General features: G+C 41.5%; 1 protein-coding gene across 1 annotated transcript; it reads right to left on the bottom strand.

Moving 5' to 3' along the window:
• Positions 1–13021: 13021 nt before the first annotated feature.
• On the bottom strand, positions 13022–14478 carry LOC142494370 (uncharacterized). The gene is made up of 2 exons (XM_075598923.1): positions 14405–14478; positions 13022–14041 (listed from the first exon to the last, which is right to left on the bottom strand). Exons 1-2 carry the CDS (start codon positions 14451–14453, stop codon positions 13044–13046), a joined length of 1047 nt encoding a protein of 348 aa, XP_075455038.1. The 5' UTR covers positions 14454–14478; the 3' UTR covers positions 13022–13043.
• Positions 14479–17250: the final 2772 nt, after the last annotated feature.

Raw genomic sequence — 17250 nt, 5'->3', positions numbered from 1 at the left:
CAATATTGTTTTAAGCCAGTTCAAGTATTAAATGTATTGTACATGATATTCTCTCTTCTATTTATGTCAAGCCAATATCCTGATTGAAATGAAAAGTACCTCGGAGGTTGTAGCACCCTCTCTGTCAATCAACCTGGGAACCGACGCTCCCTCTGTAGGGTCCTCCCTCGTGGAGCGCCTGGGATGACAGAATGGCTGCTCACCTCACCGTAGGCAGGTAGGTCGTCGGCGGGGATCTCGGGCAGAGGGTTGAGCAGCTCTGACGTCACCCCGAGTGGTACAGCAGAAAACCTTGGCATGGCATCAGGTACGTTTCTGAGGGTCTCAATCCATACAGCAGAGCCAGAAAGAAAGCTTCCCTTCCGCTCTTCTTGGCATGGAGATTCAACCTCAGATTGGTGACACCCCAAGGGACACATCACAGGAACCATGGTAGGACAGTGGTGGCTCTGGGTGAAATAGTTCAGAACTTGGGCCATGTTCTTCCATAGTGGAGCAAGTAAGGCAGCTTTGCATACACAACTGGTGTTGTAGTGGAAGTGTATCTGGCTCCTCACATCCTGGTTGCTCGGTGGAACACACCCAGCTCCTCCCCCTGGTGAATAGTATAGTCCAACCAGGAGTAATGAAGGAGGAGTAGTTTCGACAGTTCGCTCTGTTTTCTTACAAACGGTAATCCAGATAAAGCTTGCAACTGCAGGCAGCTTTTGCAAACACCATGCGGCTTCCCTGGTATCGGCGGAAACCGCCATTTTGTAGTAGTTAGCAGACCATACGGCTCCCAGTTCTCTGGAACCGCCATTTTGTGAGCTAAAGTCCATGTGTAACTCCTTTGCCAGGCAGCTATTTTAGATCTCCATGAGTTACACAGATCCCTGCCATGTATAACAGAGTCTGTCCCTTTTTAACAGTGGTGAATTTGGGGTACACGCTCCCAGGACCAGGGTCCCTTCAGGGAGCCCCCAATATAGAACATAAGATGGAATATGGGGCCACGTTTACGTTCAACCATTTTAGCCGACATGACTCTCCCACTGCACACTGTACCGCAGCACAAGTGCTATTAATATGTCCTGTTTTACCCCCTAAAGGGTCAGGATGCTACTGTGGGCCCTGATCTCAGCCTATTGCAACAGGGGATCCTTTGAAGGCAGCTCGCACTTATTGGGGTACACACTCCTAGGCCACACAGTCCTCTAAGAGCCCCCAATCTAGAACATTGTGGGTGAAGGGTCTTCACGCACCCTGATGTTGTGTCACCAGGGGGCGCCCTAACACCATCCATTAAAGGGAAAGGATTAGCGGTTCACGTGTCTCCCACCGGGCTCATCCAGTGGGGATCCCCCCCTTCCCTGCACAATTTATGTGCTGGTAACCAGGGGATTCCCACCACAAATGATCTTACCCCTGGTCCTCTTGTTCAAAGGTGGACTATGGGTGCCCAAGGGTCACTGGCATTATACCATCAGGGGCCTTGGCCCCTTTCTGCTTGTGCTGAAAGCCTGTCCTGATGAATCTCAGCAGCGCCTCCAAATGTAGCCCTTGTACCCCCTGGGTACTGAAACTACCTGTGCTGCTGTCACCTGTTTGGCTAACAAGAAGCCTGAGCCTCTGCCACTGGGAGCCTGGGGTATATTTATCACCTAGATGCAGCGCCTCCACCGGCGAGGGATCCCAATGTGGTGGGAGGAGCCCCTCACTGGAACCAATACACACAGTAATTGCACACAGATATATGATAACAGTATTTACTATGCACAGAATATATATCATCCACATACACAGCCCCTCAAGGTATCTCCCCACAGTAACAACTCCCGCCTGGGCACTTAACTACTGAGTGTTCACCAGCTATCCCTCCCCCAAAGTGTGTATGGGATAGCGCGCTTCACTGTGTTGGGGCACATTGGTGCACGTGGTTAATACCTCCCTGGTCTTAGTCCAGGCCCGTACAAATAGTAGAACTCGGATCAGCGACGTAGTTCCGCGCCGCAATCTGTTGCTCCTCTTCTGGGTGAATACTTTGGCGGATGCCTCTGGAGGGGCTTCCCGTTGGAGTGTACCCCTGTAAATAGTCTCTATCAAGGAGTCTTGGTATGCTCCCATGCAACAGGCCGCATTTCTCCTTCAGACAATGTCCTGCAGCATATCTCCCACTATTACTACTGTGGAAGGGTCCCTATCTGAGGCCTTTCCCTACAGTATGCAATGTTCACAATAGCTACTGGGGCTCAGTGGATCTATATGGGACCTTGGGGGTATCTGGCCTAGTCCAAAGGAGCACTGCTCCCTGTACCCTACCTGCACCCTCTCTGTCCGGATCCCGACTGCCCTCCACACACTCTGAGCGTGCGGAATGTATCTCCTTTGCAGCAGGAGAATCTTGCAGCCCTATTGGCGGGGTGTAGTCAGCTGACTGCCTGCCCCTAAGCCTTATGGGGCTTGTAGTACACGCGGAGCCTCTGCTGGTAATCGCTGCCTTACTCCCTTCTCCTGCACATGCGCAATTCCGTGATTGCCGTCGCACTATTCATATCCATTGCGCATGTGCAACTTTCAAAATGGTGGCACCCTGAATGCTCGGGCCGCCACGGAGCCTCCGGAGCACTCCCTGCCAGCCTGCCAACACCCACGCGTCCCGCATCATACACGGATGGTAAGGATAAAACAGGAAACCGGGGGACAGGGGGGGACTGGGTTACATAGATAAACCACCATTAAACACGCTTTTATACACTTGGAGAGACATCTGTGCACAAAAGAAGCACACCTGGGATATATGCCAATTAAATCATTTGCATAAACTTTGCATACCTAAATTAGCATGGATCACTCAGGTATCTCAGTCTCTCGTTCATATTTCAGGTTAGGGACAAACTTTCTGAAGTTTTGTGAAGCAAACTCTAGTGGCAAAAGGTGAAATTGCATGCATTCGCGCAAACTTTTTATAATGAATGAATGTCTTTATTTATATAGCGCCATTAATGTACATAGCGCTTCCCAGCAGTAATAGTTACAGTCATATAAATAATAAGATATAAATAACACAAAGGGAAGAAGTGCTGAGACATAAAAGTAACATTTAGGAAAGGGAGTCCCTGCCCCGAAGAGCTTACAATTTAATTGGTTGGTAGGAAGAATGTACAGAAACAGTAGGAGGGAGTTCTGGTAAGTGCGTCTGCAATGGGCCAAGGTTAATGTGTGAGGTGTTAATTATCAGCCACGGAGCTACTCATATGCTTCCTTAAGCAGGTGTGTTTAATTTGGGTCTTAAAGGTGGATAGAGAGGGTGCTAGTCGGATATTGAGAGGAAGGTCATTCCAGAGGTATGGGGCAAATGTTCATATGATAAGTTCACCCTGGTTATGGACCGGCCTTGGGGTAAGTCGAGCAAGGCGACCGCCTCGGGCCAAGTGCCTTTTGGGGCCCTGCGCTTACTCCTGTCTCTCCTCTCGGCCGAGATCCAACTTTCACCTGACCGGACGGGGGAGCTCCTGCAGCACCTCATTGCCATGGCAACGTGGCGTCACATGACAGTGCCGGAGGGCTGCTGGTCTAGGTAAGTTTTTTTTTTTTTTTAACTGAGGGGCCCCACTACCAGCATGCTGCCTTGGGCCCCGCAAAGCCTAAGGCCAGCCTCACCCATCTCTAATAATGACCTGGGCCAAAAAGTAATATTAATAGAAGAAAACATCTCTGTGCTTCAGGAAAAACAAGACCTGGAAAATAGGTTAGGCAGCAACAACATGAGAATTAAGAACATTACTGAAGAGATTACAGCAGCTGAATTAGTTAATCACCAGACATTTTCTTTTCAAACTGTCCTACCTGAAAGACCTTCATCTTAATTTATTATGAACAAAGTCCAGGGAGCACCGAGACCTAAAGAACCTCTTCTAAAACGCCAAGAGATGTAATTGGGCATCAGGCATCTAGCCTCATACAGAAACCTGACCTTCTAACAGAGTTTACACTCACTCATGTTTTTCTATGTCTGTCTCCATTCACTTTGGAGAAAAGGAGAAGTCTTAAACATATTAAATTGATCCCCATCAAATATTCCACAAATGGGGCTTCCCACTCAAGCTAATAATATCAAGGAATGGGGGGCAGAGCATGATTCGTATGCCTGGGGAAAAGCCATAAAGTATTTGCATCCTGAGACCTCCAGACACAGGAGACCCTTTCTCCCCATACATGGCAAAACCCCAGAGACTACACCAAGAGTTGACCCGACAACGTCCTAAATCAAGATTGTAAAATGACGTCACCAATGACAGAGAATAGCCACTTTCATGTGCACGAGTGGGTGAGGCTCCTGGCTTCCAGTTTCTCTAATTTCAGATATATCTATTTGTTTGTTTGTTTGTTTGTTTAGGTATTTTTCTAGATTTTGAAGACTACAGATTATGTGACTGTGATCCTATCTTGCAATCTAAATATGAGATTGAGTATTGGAAATTGAAAAAAATCTTCCGAATATACATCTATATCCTTAGTGTATAGGTTACATACTTTATGATAATATTTCAGAGGATTTGAAATCAAATAGATTATTTCATTTGGACCACAGACCTTATTATCTCCATTAACATTAGATTGTTACACAACCTATTATATTAATTTACTGAATGGATTCTTGTGTTTCACAGGGCCCCAAGCCCTCGCCTATATCATGTTAGTCATATTATACAGTTCTAGAAATAATGTTTTTCGCTTTACTCACTCTCTTTCCGAAGTGAGTAATAAACTTTCTTTACTGTTTTCACTGTTTATATTATGTTATTTTAGCTAGAATTAGCCACAGACCTGCTGTCCTATATATGCCATCATCTTTAAAGGTTCTGAATTATTACCTCCCCCCCCCCCCCAAAAAAAAGAACACTTTCCTGTTATAAACTTGTATTTAATTTTTAGCAGATTAAGTACACATAGGAATATCATCTCTCCTAGGTTTTCAGTTCTCCCCTCACCTTACCTATTGGTCCTCGATTGTTTTGTTGCATCACTTTCTAGGATATTATATATCAAACACGTATTTCTACTTTACAGAACATACTAAGACCTGTTGTAACCTCAATATGTTTAAAATGATTTCTGTTAACATGAAACCTATTTTCCTAAAGATAAGTTGTTTGATTTAAAAAAAATCCCACCCCATTTTTTGGGGGGAGGCCAATAAGTCTGGTATGAGAGATCCTATAATTGGCTTTAAAAAAGAAAGATAAAAAAAGAAGTTAAAAAATGACACAGTGAACTCTCCCATCTAAAAAACCTTAATAAGACCCTTCCTTCCGTATCTAAGTCTGAACAAACAGCTCAGACTAGGGGCCTCATGCAGTAAGCGTTGATAAGGGAAATATGGCCATGTTATAGCCAAAATTGGGTTTGAGATTCAGTAAGCGCCGATAAGTGCTTCATATCGCCAGGTTTCGGAGCCGATAATTTGGTTATGGCCAGTCGCCTGCCGATAAGCCTGTTTTCGACACTGATCGCCACTTTTTTAAATCGGCTGGATTCAACAAAAAAAAACAGCTTATCGGGGCTGATCGGCACTACGAAATTGAGATGTTATGGCCGATTTCTCCCGCCAACTAAAGTTGGCATTTTGGACGGGAGAACGATCGCTAAGGCTGCCGGAACGGCACTTAGAAAAAAAAAATCTTCTGTACATCAATGGAAGTCAATGGAGCGGGGACGTATAACAGTATAGTACTGTTTACGTTTCATTGCTCACAATACAAGGGGGATTTGCATTACAGTGTGGGGGCATTCCCTGCATTGTGTCACAGCTGATGTGTCTTATTTGCATAACATTCGACTTTTACATGTTTTCAGCATTTGCGGGTCACATTACTCATCATGTGATGATGTGGCAAGGGAAAATACTATACTACACTCTTAAAGGAGAACCTCACATCATATCACACATTTTACTCAACTCAGCGACAATTATTTACATGATGTCACACATGTCACACATGTCACTCATACACAGTATATTCATCTTCCTTTACATTACACAATGCTTGTAATGTGACACGCATCTTTAAACGTTCATGTACATCTGTCTTCTCATGTTTACATAAACTTTTGGGTCCTCCCTATTTTCATGACGTCACTTATTGGACGCTCAATCACATTGCATGTTTACATTGTAACCGTTGCATTACAAGCACTTCAACCTAACTTATACACACATGTACAGTAATTCATCATTGGGACACCTTGTAAACTCATTCTATACCAACTATCCTCCTTACACAAATGCATGCATATGCACACGACTATTCATTGTTGCCAACATGTCACAATAACATGGATAATTACACATGTTACACAAAACTTTTCCCACGTCAATCTCAGCCTTTTTGTCTCATTACATGACTGACTCTTGCGTTCACAAGTGTTACATGCATTGCACATGCAACTATTTATTTGCAAGCAATCTTTGTACAAAGCTTCACGTCACATCATTGCCAAATATCATCATTCCCTGCAGAATACACACAACAAATACTTAGAACAACAAGTGCACACAGCTTGCCACAGAAGTACTTTATTATGTTAATGTAACACCTTGCATTTTACTATGTCACCTGACATCATCACATACCTATTTAAAGGACGCACATTACCTGCTCATTCACAGCTACTCATTTCAAAATGTTGCGAATGTTTAGGAGACGCAGGAACATTCTTTTCTATGACATGCTTGATGATGAAGACAATCATATAGGGCAAGGGAGGGACACACCGAGGGACAGTGACAGTGACGCGGATACGACAGGGACAGGGAGAGGGACAGGCCGAGGGACAGGTAGAGGGACAGGAGATCAGAGGAGAAGACAGAGGAGACAACTTGTGCCTCGTCCGCGTCTGTACAGGGAGAGAACCCTGTTAGATGGGATGAGTGAGGAGGAGATTGTAAGTCGCTATCGTTTGAGTTCAGCAGCAATCTTAGCTCTTTATGAGGAGATAAGGGGGGATTTAGATTTTTTCACAGCCAGAGGTCGTGCAGTCCCTGGGCTTGTTAAAATGCTGTGCTCATTACATTATCTTGCTTCCGCGTCATACCAGACAACTGTGGGCATAGTGGGCGGGGTCTCGCAATCTACATTCTCGCGGGCCTTGACCCAGTTTCTCTATGCACTCAATAGACGCGCTAGGAATTATATTCATTTTCCTACAGAGGCGACAGAGTGGCTGGAAGTCAGGACTGGCTTTTATAATATAGCAGGGATACCATGTGTGCTGGGTGCAATCGATTGCACACATGTTGCTTTGATTGCACCTAGTCAGAGTGAGCATGTGTACCGCAATCGGAAGCACTACCATTCACTCAATGTACAGGTGGTATGTGATGCCACGATGAGGATAATGCATGTGGTACCCAAGTTCCCTGGTTCCAGTCACGATTCCTCTATCCTGAGGAACTCTTCAGTCTTCCATGCGTTCGAAGAGGGACATTTTGAACCTGGTTGGCTGCTGGGTGAGTACATATTTACATGTTCTAACACAAAACACATGTTGATTTAGGAATGTTGGCATTGTACAATTTGATCACTAATGTCAGCTTATGTGTGCTCCATTCATTATAGGTGACTCAGGATACGGAATTAGGCCGTGGCTCTTGACTCCGGTGCTAAACCCTCAAACTGAAGCAGAGGACAGGTACAATGCAGCCCATATATCTACAAGATCTGTTATAGAGAGGACATTTGGCCTACTCAAGACCAGGTTTAGGTGTCTGGACAGAACTGGTGGGGCTCTTCTATACAAGCCTCAAAAAGTGTCTGATATTATCCTTGCCTGTTGCATTTTGCACAATGTTGCACTCAGGCACAATGTACAGTCAGACCTAGCTGAGGCTTTGGTAGACGAGCATCCCACCCATGTAGCTGCTGAAAATGAACAAACAGCCAGTGGTGGCCAGACACGACAGAATCTCATCAATTCATTTTTTTCTTGTAAGTACAAACTCATATGTTCCTAGTACTACTTTTATAGTTTAATTATGTTATATTAACAATAATGTTTCTTTATATAACCTTCTGTTAGGACACAGATGAATATGGGTTGCACACCTTTCTTTTCTCTGCTGTGTGCACAAAGGGATGTGGCACCGGTATGTTATTGTTGCACAGGTTATATAATCCCTCTTCAATTGTACTTTAGTTGTGTGTATGTGAATACAAATTGGGTAACAAAGCAATAATATTTTAGCATTGTGTTATTCCTTATGCTAAGACAAAACACATATTATGCCCATAATCATTCATGCTTCTAGTATGCTTACATACAATGTTATTGGTGCAGTGTAACATGTACATCCATATGATGTGTACACCAGGCTGATTTACATTTTGAATGTCATGAAATATACATGGTGTTGTACATTTAACACCAAATACACACTTTGCTGTGTTGTTTACGGTACTGAAGATGGCATGTCAATGTTTGCAATTTATATATTGTTCCTTTGCATTATAGGTATATCTCCAGTATGACTGATCATGGTATGTATATTTGCTGACATCTCTCATAAGATGTGGCTACCTCAATCTTCCTATAATTATTGGAACTAAAAACCCAACATATTGGTTTAAACACAAATGTTACATATATGTACTTTCTGTATCATGTATATGCATTTAGCTACTCTTGAGCTTTCATGTGCATTGTATTACAAAATGATTACTCACATTTCATCACATTTTATGTAGGTTTCCTTATAATTTCCATTAATGTAATATAGAGGTGGTTGGAGAAAAGGGGATAACTGTACTTATTTGTTTACTTACGGGAGCACATTCATCACTAGCATAGACACACTTTTTAAGACAACTGTTTGTGTCTCTATCAATTGGTGTAGGATCCATGTATAACACCGACAAATGATAACACCAGCTTTATTATGGTAGCTTATATCATCATATTGACTATACTATGTATTTCTAAACGATTAATAAACACAGTAAACTATAGTTAGTTAGGTTAATGAAATATACACAGAAACGTACTTCATAACATGATGGTGATGTCATATTCAGAACATCATGCATTGGAGGGGACCATAACATCTGGCCACTAACATTATTTGCTACAGTCCCAAACCATTTTATCTACATACCCATGTAACAAGAGATTTTAAAAATAAATGGCTACTTGGTTGTAAGTGTCCTTTACATTGGGAGAAGGAGTGGCTCACTGAGTAAAGACACACACTGGCACTGATAGTTTGAAGCAGGGGAGTCTGGTTCAATTCCCGGTGTGGGCTCCTTGTGACCTTGGCCAAGTCACTTTATCTCCCTGTGCCTCATGCGGCAAAAAAACATTTGTACGTTCCACGGGCCAGGGACCTCAGGCTGAAACATGTATCTGTAAATCGCTGCGTACAACTAGCAGCCCTATACATGAACATGCTCATATTATTATTATTATTGTTACATAGTTTCGACAGTCATACGTTCCATTACATATTAGAATACACAAATGTGTTAGCAGAGTGGGAATGGTTGTTATATATAAAACACACCATGTCATAAAATGTTAGTAGTCATTAAAGAACACTCAATAAAAATTCATGAGGCACTCTTTTGCAACATCATTATGTTAATTAAGTGCTTATGCAATATAGGCATAAGGGTATCACATTTTTAATTGTTTGTTAATAAGCGCTGCAAGCAATATAAAATTAGTTCCATATGTAGTATAGTAGTCGGTGGCTCCTCCTCACAATCATCTCATATAAAGGTAGACTCTTCTGAAATCATACATTGATCCGATTGTATCTTCCCCGACATCTCTGAAATACAGCAAACACATGATGGTCAAAGATGGCACCTTACTAGATATGCATCCGTGACAACGCGTTACGCAGCTCTATATGATTGTGTAGATACACACGTCACTCACTTATATGTTAGAAGTAAAACTGCTCATCAGTATGTAATGTTTCTTTAAATTTGTAGCAGGCATAACTATGTATAAGAAGTGAACGTTGCCTGTATACTGAAAGATGTGCGCGCACATCTTTGTGTGCGCACGCACTTCACGCTTGGCTCCACTAACTGTTAGCGCATGCGCAAAACAAAGCGTACGTTGTGCGTTCAATACATGTTGAAAATACCAGTAAACATAACATCTTTATTTCAAATACAATGAAGACGAAACTACATTCGTTCTAAACGAGTACATCTGTATTCTTTTTAAACAGACGTGTTTGAACAGAAAGCACGGCCGATAACACAATGCGCAAATGCAATACGTGTGACGTCATGTTAAGCCAGCGTGAAACGCACGCTAACACTCCTCCCACTCAATTAACATTCGGCTAACGCCCAGGGTACGCCTACAAACACTGAGCCGCACGCATCACACACTGCAGTTACCGTTACTATAACAAAACATGACAGCCAATAGGCTTTGAGGCGCGCACGTCGCTTGGGGGCGGGACTTACATCACTAATCCTTTTTAAGGACGCCTTGGCCCATGACAAGGGTCCCACGTCATACGTGGTGGACCCGGTTTTCAATGTTGTAGATGTTGCATGATAACAAAACAGGTATGTGTTAGAGTAATGGTAAAATGTTGCTAATATGTTTAAAGGGATAGGAAAGTACGTATATTTATTCCGTCAGCAATGTGTACTACTCTTTCAGGTCCTACTATATTGTATTAGGAAACAATTTGTTTGTGATCGCTACATGTTATGCAGTCTGCAATGTTACGCTGTATCCACGCATTGAAAGTGAAAATGGTGGTTACAAAAAAAAAAAAAATTTAAACGCAGAGTCAACGCATAACGATTGTTATATTTACCATTCTTCTAGAATTAACTCTTCGCCTGGCTGCAACTGGTCGCTCCAGAAATGCAAGCCATTTTCATCCACGCTTAACCCAACCGCTGAATCCAGTATGGCACATATCTCCTCCAGGATGCGCTCATAGGAATCGCCACTGCTTTCTTCAAATAATTGGTCGGGAGGTAGGTTCATTTCTTCCGGTTCCCATTCCAATGCAATTTCAGCTGAAAGGCTTGGTACATAATCATAGTACTTTTGTTCTTGTACAATGTGGGTTTCAGGAATGGAGGCTGCAGATATTGCAGCACGTATCGATTCAAACGGATCAGTAGTAGCGGATACATTGCTATTGCCATTAGGAATAAATATGCCTTTCACGACAATATAAGTGCCGTCTTTCAGGAGAAATTGTTTTTCCGGGGCAATCTTCCAGAAACCATAGGTGTGTTGTAGCTTATCCTGGTCACGTTCAAAAAAGTCATTACTTGATAAAGTGAATCTTATTGAGGAATTAAAATTCCGTGCATGCTTACGGTCTTGGTAATAAGGATATTTTGCTCGAATGAAATCATCGATTTGGCGTGTGCTTGCTTTCTGTCCGCGACTGTTCAAGATGGCTTCACAGATCATGTACTTATACCCTAAAAGGGGATTAATATTGTTAACGAATTCATCAGCCATGTCTGAGTAGCACAAAAGCTGTGTGCAGGTCTGTGTTATTTGCTCATCAAAATGAATGTGCTGAATGGCTAACAAACTCCTGTTTTTCCTTGTCAAGGTCAACAAAACTAACTACTTTGACTCCTTATTTCAAACGCCAATTGGATTTGTTTGTCTAATTGGGTTAACAGTTGTGGTTCGTGATATGGGACTGTGGGAGAAACATTTCTCCTTCTTTTATCTCGTTTGTGAAAAACATCCCTAGACTGTGAATGCGTTCACATAGTGTTTTTTTGAAAACTAACAAAGACCAGTGTGTGAAAATATTTCTTAGCCAGGCATATCAGTAAAAACACACCTGCAAAAAGAAATGTTTTTTCCCCGCTTACATTTCTGTGTGTATGTGAAAGTCTGGTTAACTCCCTGTCTGCATGAGTTTAAATACGTGTGTATATATATATATATATATATATATATATATATATATATATATATATATATATATATATATAAATATATCTCTTATAAAAATATATATATATTTATATATAATATTTTTTTTTTTTTTATATTGCAGGAGTACACACAACATTGATGGCATTAAGTATACCTTGTATGAAACCTATTTAAATGGTGAGAAACATGATTGAATTAAGTAATAAACATTTGTTTAAGCACAATACTGTTAGAGTCTCATACTTAGGATATTTCTCAAACATTAGGCCTGTATTATTAAAATAGTGTGCTTTCACAAGGAAGCATGAAGTGTATTAGTTTGTGTATACCAGTTTATATAGTACTATATATATATATATATATATGAAATCATCGTATATATATATATACACACATATATACACATATATATACACATATATATATACACATATATATACACATATATATACACATATATATACACATATATATACACATATATATACACATATATATACACATATATATACACATATATATACACATATATATACACATATATATATATATATATATATATACACACTCACACACTCACACTCACACTCACTCAGTGTGTGTGTGTGTGTGTGTGTGTGTGTGTGTGTGTGTGTGTGTATATATATTATTATACATTCTGAGATGTTATAGAAACGAACACACAACTGATTAAAGGACAAAATTACAATGGCCAAGCAAGGCAAAGGTAAGTAATAATTTACACATAATCCTGCTGTACACGTACAAGAAAGATGTTTGCACTTACTTAGGTGTTTTAATAATTGCATGTGACTAATATGCATATGCAATTCTTACATCAATTAACACACCCAAATGCAATGTTTTGCTGCAAAGTCAATGGCAGCTTCTCTAAACTTAGCAACTGGCTCCTGGTGGACCATTACTGAACAGACGATTACAACATAAATATTTATAACACAATTAATTATGAGTGTTAACATTTCCAAAACTTCACGTGTACAAGAACATAGTTGAAAGTTTGGAAACAACACAGTCTTCAGCATACATACAATAGTAATTAGATAATCTGAAGTCAACAAAACAAGGCCAAAGACATATTTTCTGAATTATAACATTTATTTTTTTTGTTCCTTTTGCGAGCGAGTAACAGGCCTGCTTGTTGTCTCTTGAATTTTCCTTTTTCTTTTGCCACCAACTTTAGGCACAACAGAGCCACTTTGAGTGGCCTCTGGCACTTCACGGGCAGGGCTTGTGGCCAGTGACTGTTCACCTACGGGGCTTGTGGCCAGTGACTCACCTACAGGGCTTTTGGCCAGTGACTCACCTACAGGGCTTTTGGGCAGTGATTCACCTACAGGGCTTTTGGGCAGCGATTCACCTACAGGGCTTTTGGGCAGCGATTCACCTACAGGGCTTTTGGGCAGCGACTCACCTACAGGGCTTTTGGGTAGTGACTGTTCACGGACAGGGCTTGTGCCCAGTGACACATGTGAGCAAGTTGGTAGACACTGCACAAGTGATGGTTGGTCTGTTTCATGTGTGTCTTGTTTTGTTTTTGTCGCCTCCTTTGTAGGTGTCTGCTGCTGAATTTGTACAGATGGCAGCGGTAGGATGTCATCAGGAACCTGCACAGCAATGTCTGCTACTTGACCGGTAACATTTGGGCCTGGTGAATGAATATCAGATGAATGTGGTGAAAACTGACCTGCATGAACAGATCCTGGCTGGGAGGTGTTGAATTGTGGTACATTAGTCATTCTCCAGTAATTAGCTTGTGTTTGCTGAACAACTAATGCTTCGAATGAGGTGTTGATTTTTTGCAACTGTTTAGGCACTTCAATGAAGACTCTGTGGAGATGTGCCAATTGTGATACTGTTTCTTCCTGCAGTCCAATCATCCTTTCCAGCACTGTCATCATGTCTGAATGGCGACGATTTTCTGCGTCCACTATTTTTCCCTCTGAAGCTACAATTGCATCGTATGTGGAAGTTGATGGACGATTTGGCGGTACAACAGTTTCTATTGGCACCTCTTCATGGTCACATGATTGTATTTCAGTCTCTTCTGTGGCGTCATCCTCATCATACTCATCATCCTCATCACCATGATGTTCTAAAAAGAAATGTACACATTATTAAATGGCATGTTAATGTATGCTGTGTTACTATGTAATTGTACTGTGTCCTAAGTAACACCTAACATGTTAGCATACGTTTTATAACCTCATTAAAAACTACCTTGACTTACGAATAATGTTTGGACTCAGTATGAAATATGAATGAATGAAAAGTTGCTCTAAACTCAGAAGTCCTACATGATAATTAACATCACTAACACAATACATGTTGCCTTACACTTAATTTTCACTGACACTAAGTAATCCTATTTAAAGAAGATGTGCAAAACAAATAATGCACATGACAACATAACATATAGAAGAGCACATATTATATGGCCTGCAAATGATACACTCACCTTCTAGTAGTGTTGAGCTGGCTGACCCAGGTGAAGACACTTGTTCCATCTCAGGTGACACATGTCCTCCAGGGGCAACTATATATAACAATAACATAAGTTTTACATTTACATGTGTAAATATTGAACAAACACTTATTGTATGTTCTGTATTTATGATTAACTAACAACATCAGTTCCTTAACCGAAAATGTGTGTGAAAGTGAACATAAATAGTTTTAATAACACTGTACATGCCTGTGTACTTAGAATTTTTGAGTTCCCTAACATACAACATACTATGTTTCTGCAGTAATGCGTGAGGATAAATAGATTAAATGAGTACATAAAAATCATATGTTGTGTAGTGATATCAGTATCATAATGTACATAACTATCATGAGATGACCATTCACAATGGTTATCATGAAGGTGGTCATATTGCAAAAAGTGTTGTTTTTGGTAGAGGATATGTGTGGTACATTAATCGAAGATGTGGCACACCTGAATGTGGCTGTGACTCAACAAGACAACACATGCAGTGTGTGATAATGTGTCTTTCATAGTAGTTCAACTATAGATATGAGTGAACTAATGTGTGACGTACGCTTTGATAAGTAATGAGTTGTTGGGGCATTTAGTAGCTAGAGTTAAGCTTTCAAATGAGTGTGATTAACTTCAGTTGTGCTATTCAGGTTGTAAGAAAGGTATTCCCTTCCCCAAAAAGCCTAATCAGCCACACCTTTCAATGACTTGAAACAGGTGCAAATGGTGTGAACTAAGTTGACCGTGAAATGAGGCTGTAATTAGTGTGTGTGCTGAACCCCACCCCCTCTGTTGAAGTGTATGCTGTGATGAGATATTAATTGCAGCTGCTTTAACACAATGGTAGATGAGCTAAGTAGTCATCTGCAGTGTTTAAGTTATGAAAACAATGACATAACATATGATACGTGTGCCTCATTATGCTGTCTGTATATGACATAAAGCAAAAATGGACCTTTTCATAAGCAACTATAGATGTGTTAGTGCCAGTGATGTTTGTAGGCCGTTACATGCAATTTCTTTGATGCATGCTTAAAATAGGCAGTAATGTCATGTTTGTCGGAGTAAAATCAATAAAATACACAATAATATGATACATATTTCTGTTCTGTACCTGTAGCTACTAATAATTTCTCATGAACATGTGTTACACGTGTACTACCCTGTTGTTCCCCATCTTCGCCCACCATCAATTGCTTCCACTGCAGCTATGCATTTTGGGAATTCACATGTAAATGAGCACGCAATGGCACGTGCTATATTAGTTACTGCTTTTAGTAGGACTACTACATATATGTCTATTTTGAGATATATATATACAGAATCAGACATATACATATATAGATGCAGGTATGCTTATATTGTGAAGACAGTATAAAAAGCAGTGTAAATATGCAAAATAACTGTAAGCAACGACACGCCTAGTACAGTAATATTTATCACCTGCTGGAAATTGTGACGGATAAATTCCAATGTCACGGTCACCAGCCAAGCCTTCCACGACGACGGTAAGTAATTTTGGCCGAAGCAGCTCCTCCAATGGAGTCAATATGAGACGTTGTGGTGTGGGCCCACCTCCAGTGCCAGTAGCATGCACGCGTTGGTCTTGTATTTTCTTTTTCAATTTGGACCTAATATCATCAAATCTTTTCCGACAATGATACTTGTCCCTGACACTATTCCCACAGGCATTGACACCAATGACTATTGTGTCCCACATTTCTTTTTTGCTTGCTGCACTTGTCCGCCCTTGAAAAACATATAAAAGATATGAGGTAAATTAATAATAATATAAGCACCAGTTTCCTACACTGCTAGCTGTTCCAAGAGATAGCAAACATGCTGTTTTATGTGTAATATGTGCAGCACATGAGCATTCACTACTAAACCTATACATGTAAGCAAGGTTGCATTCATATTGTATGCAGTTCTGGCAAATTGACCGGCTGTGTTTATTTGTCCTTGTAAGGCATGATAAAAAGCTGTGTTTCCACACTAATGAACATAGAAAGATATTGTGTACCCATATTTGCATATGAACAAAACTCAGATGACCTAGGATCACATGTATTTGAATAATAAATGTAAAGTTACACTTACCTACTAAATGTCCATAGAGACTGTCATAGTGCTCCAGAATGCCAGTGACAAGAGCCCTATTTTCCTGGTCATTGAAGCGAGGATTACGTGGCTTCTCCACACGTTTTTTCCGAGCAGGTTTAGGGTCAGAGCTTGGCTGGTGCTGACTGGACTCTCCTTCTTCCAATGGAAGAGCCTCCAAAAGCTGGCCACCAGCAAGCACGCCACCACCAGACACCCCATCAGCAACTGCGCCACCAGCAGCACTCCCAGCACCAGCACTCCCACTCCTAGCACCAGCACTCCCACTCCTAGCACCAGCACTCACACTCCTAGCACCAGCACTCACACTCCTAGCACCAGCACTCCCAGCACCAGCACTCCCACTCACAGCAACAGCACTCCCACTCCCAGCACCAGCACTCCCACTCACAGCAACAGCACTCCCACTCCCAACAACAGCACTCCCACTCCCAACAACAGCACTCCCACTCCCAGCAACACCACTCGCAGCACCAGCACTCCCACTCCCAACAACAGCACTCCCACTCCCAGCAACACCACTCGGTGCACCAGCAACATCACTCCCCTGAACAGAACGTTCACTCCGACGCGTACTCGCACGAGTAGCACTCCCACTCCCACCAGCATCACTCTTCCCACGCTTTGCGGGCATACTTCCAGCACTCACAAAAAACAGACAAGAAATGTACAGGCAATCACACGACCCACTTCCACATATA

This window comes from Ascaphus truei, chromosome 5, assembly GCF_040206685.1.
Source record: "Ascaphus truei isolate aAscTru1 chromosome 5, aAscTru1.hap1, whole genome shotgun sequence".
Taxonomy (NCBI): domain Eukaryota; kingdom Metazoa; phylum Chordata; class Amphibia; order Anura; family Ascaphidae; genus Ascaphus; species Ascaphus truei.
This window is presented reverse-complemented; position numbering and strand designations above follow the sequence as displayed.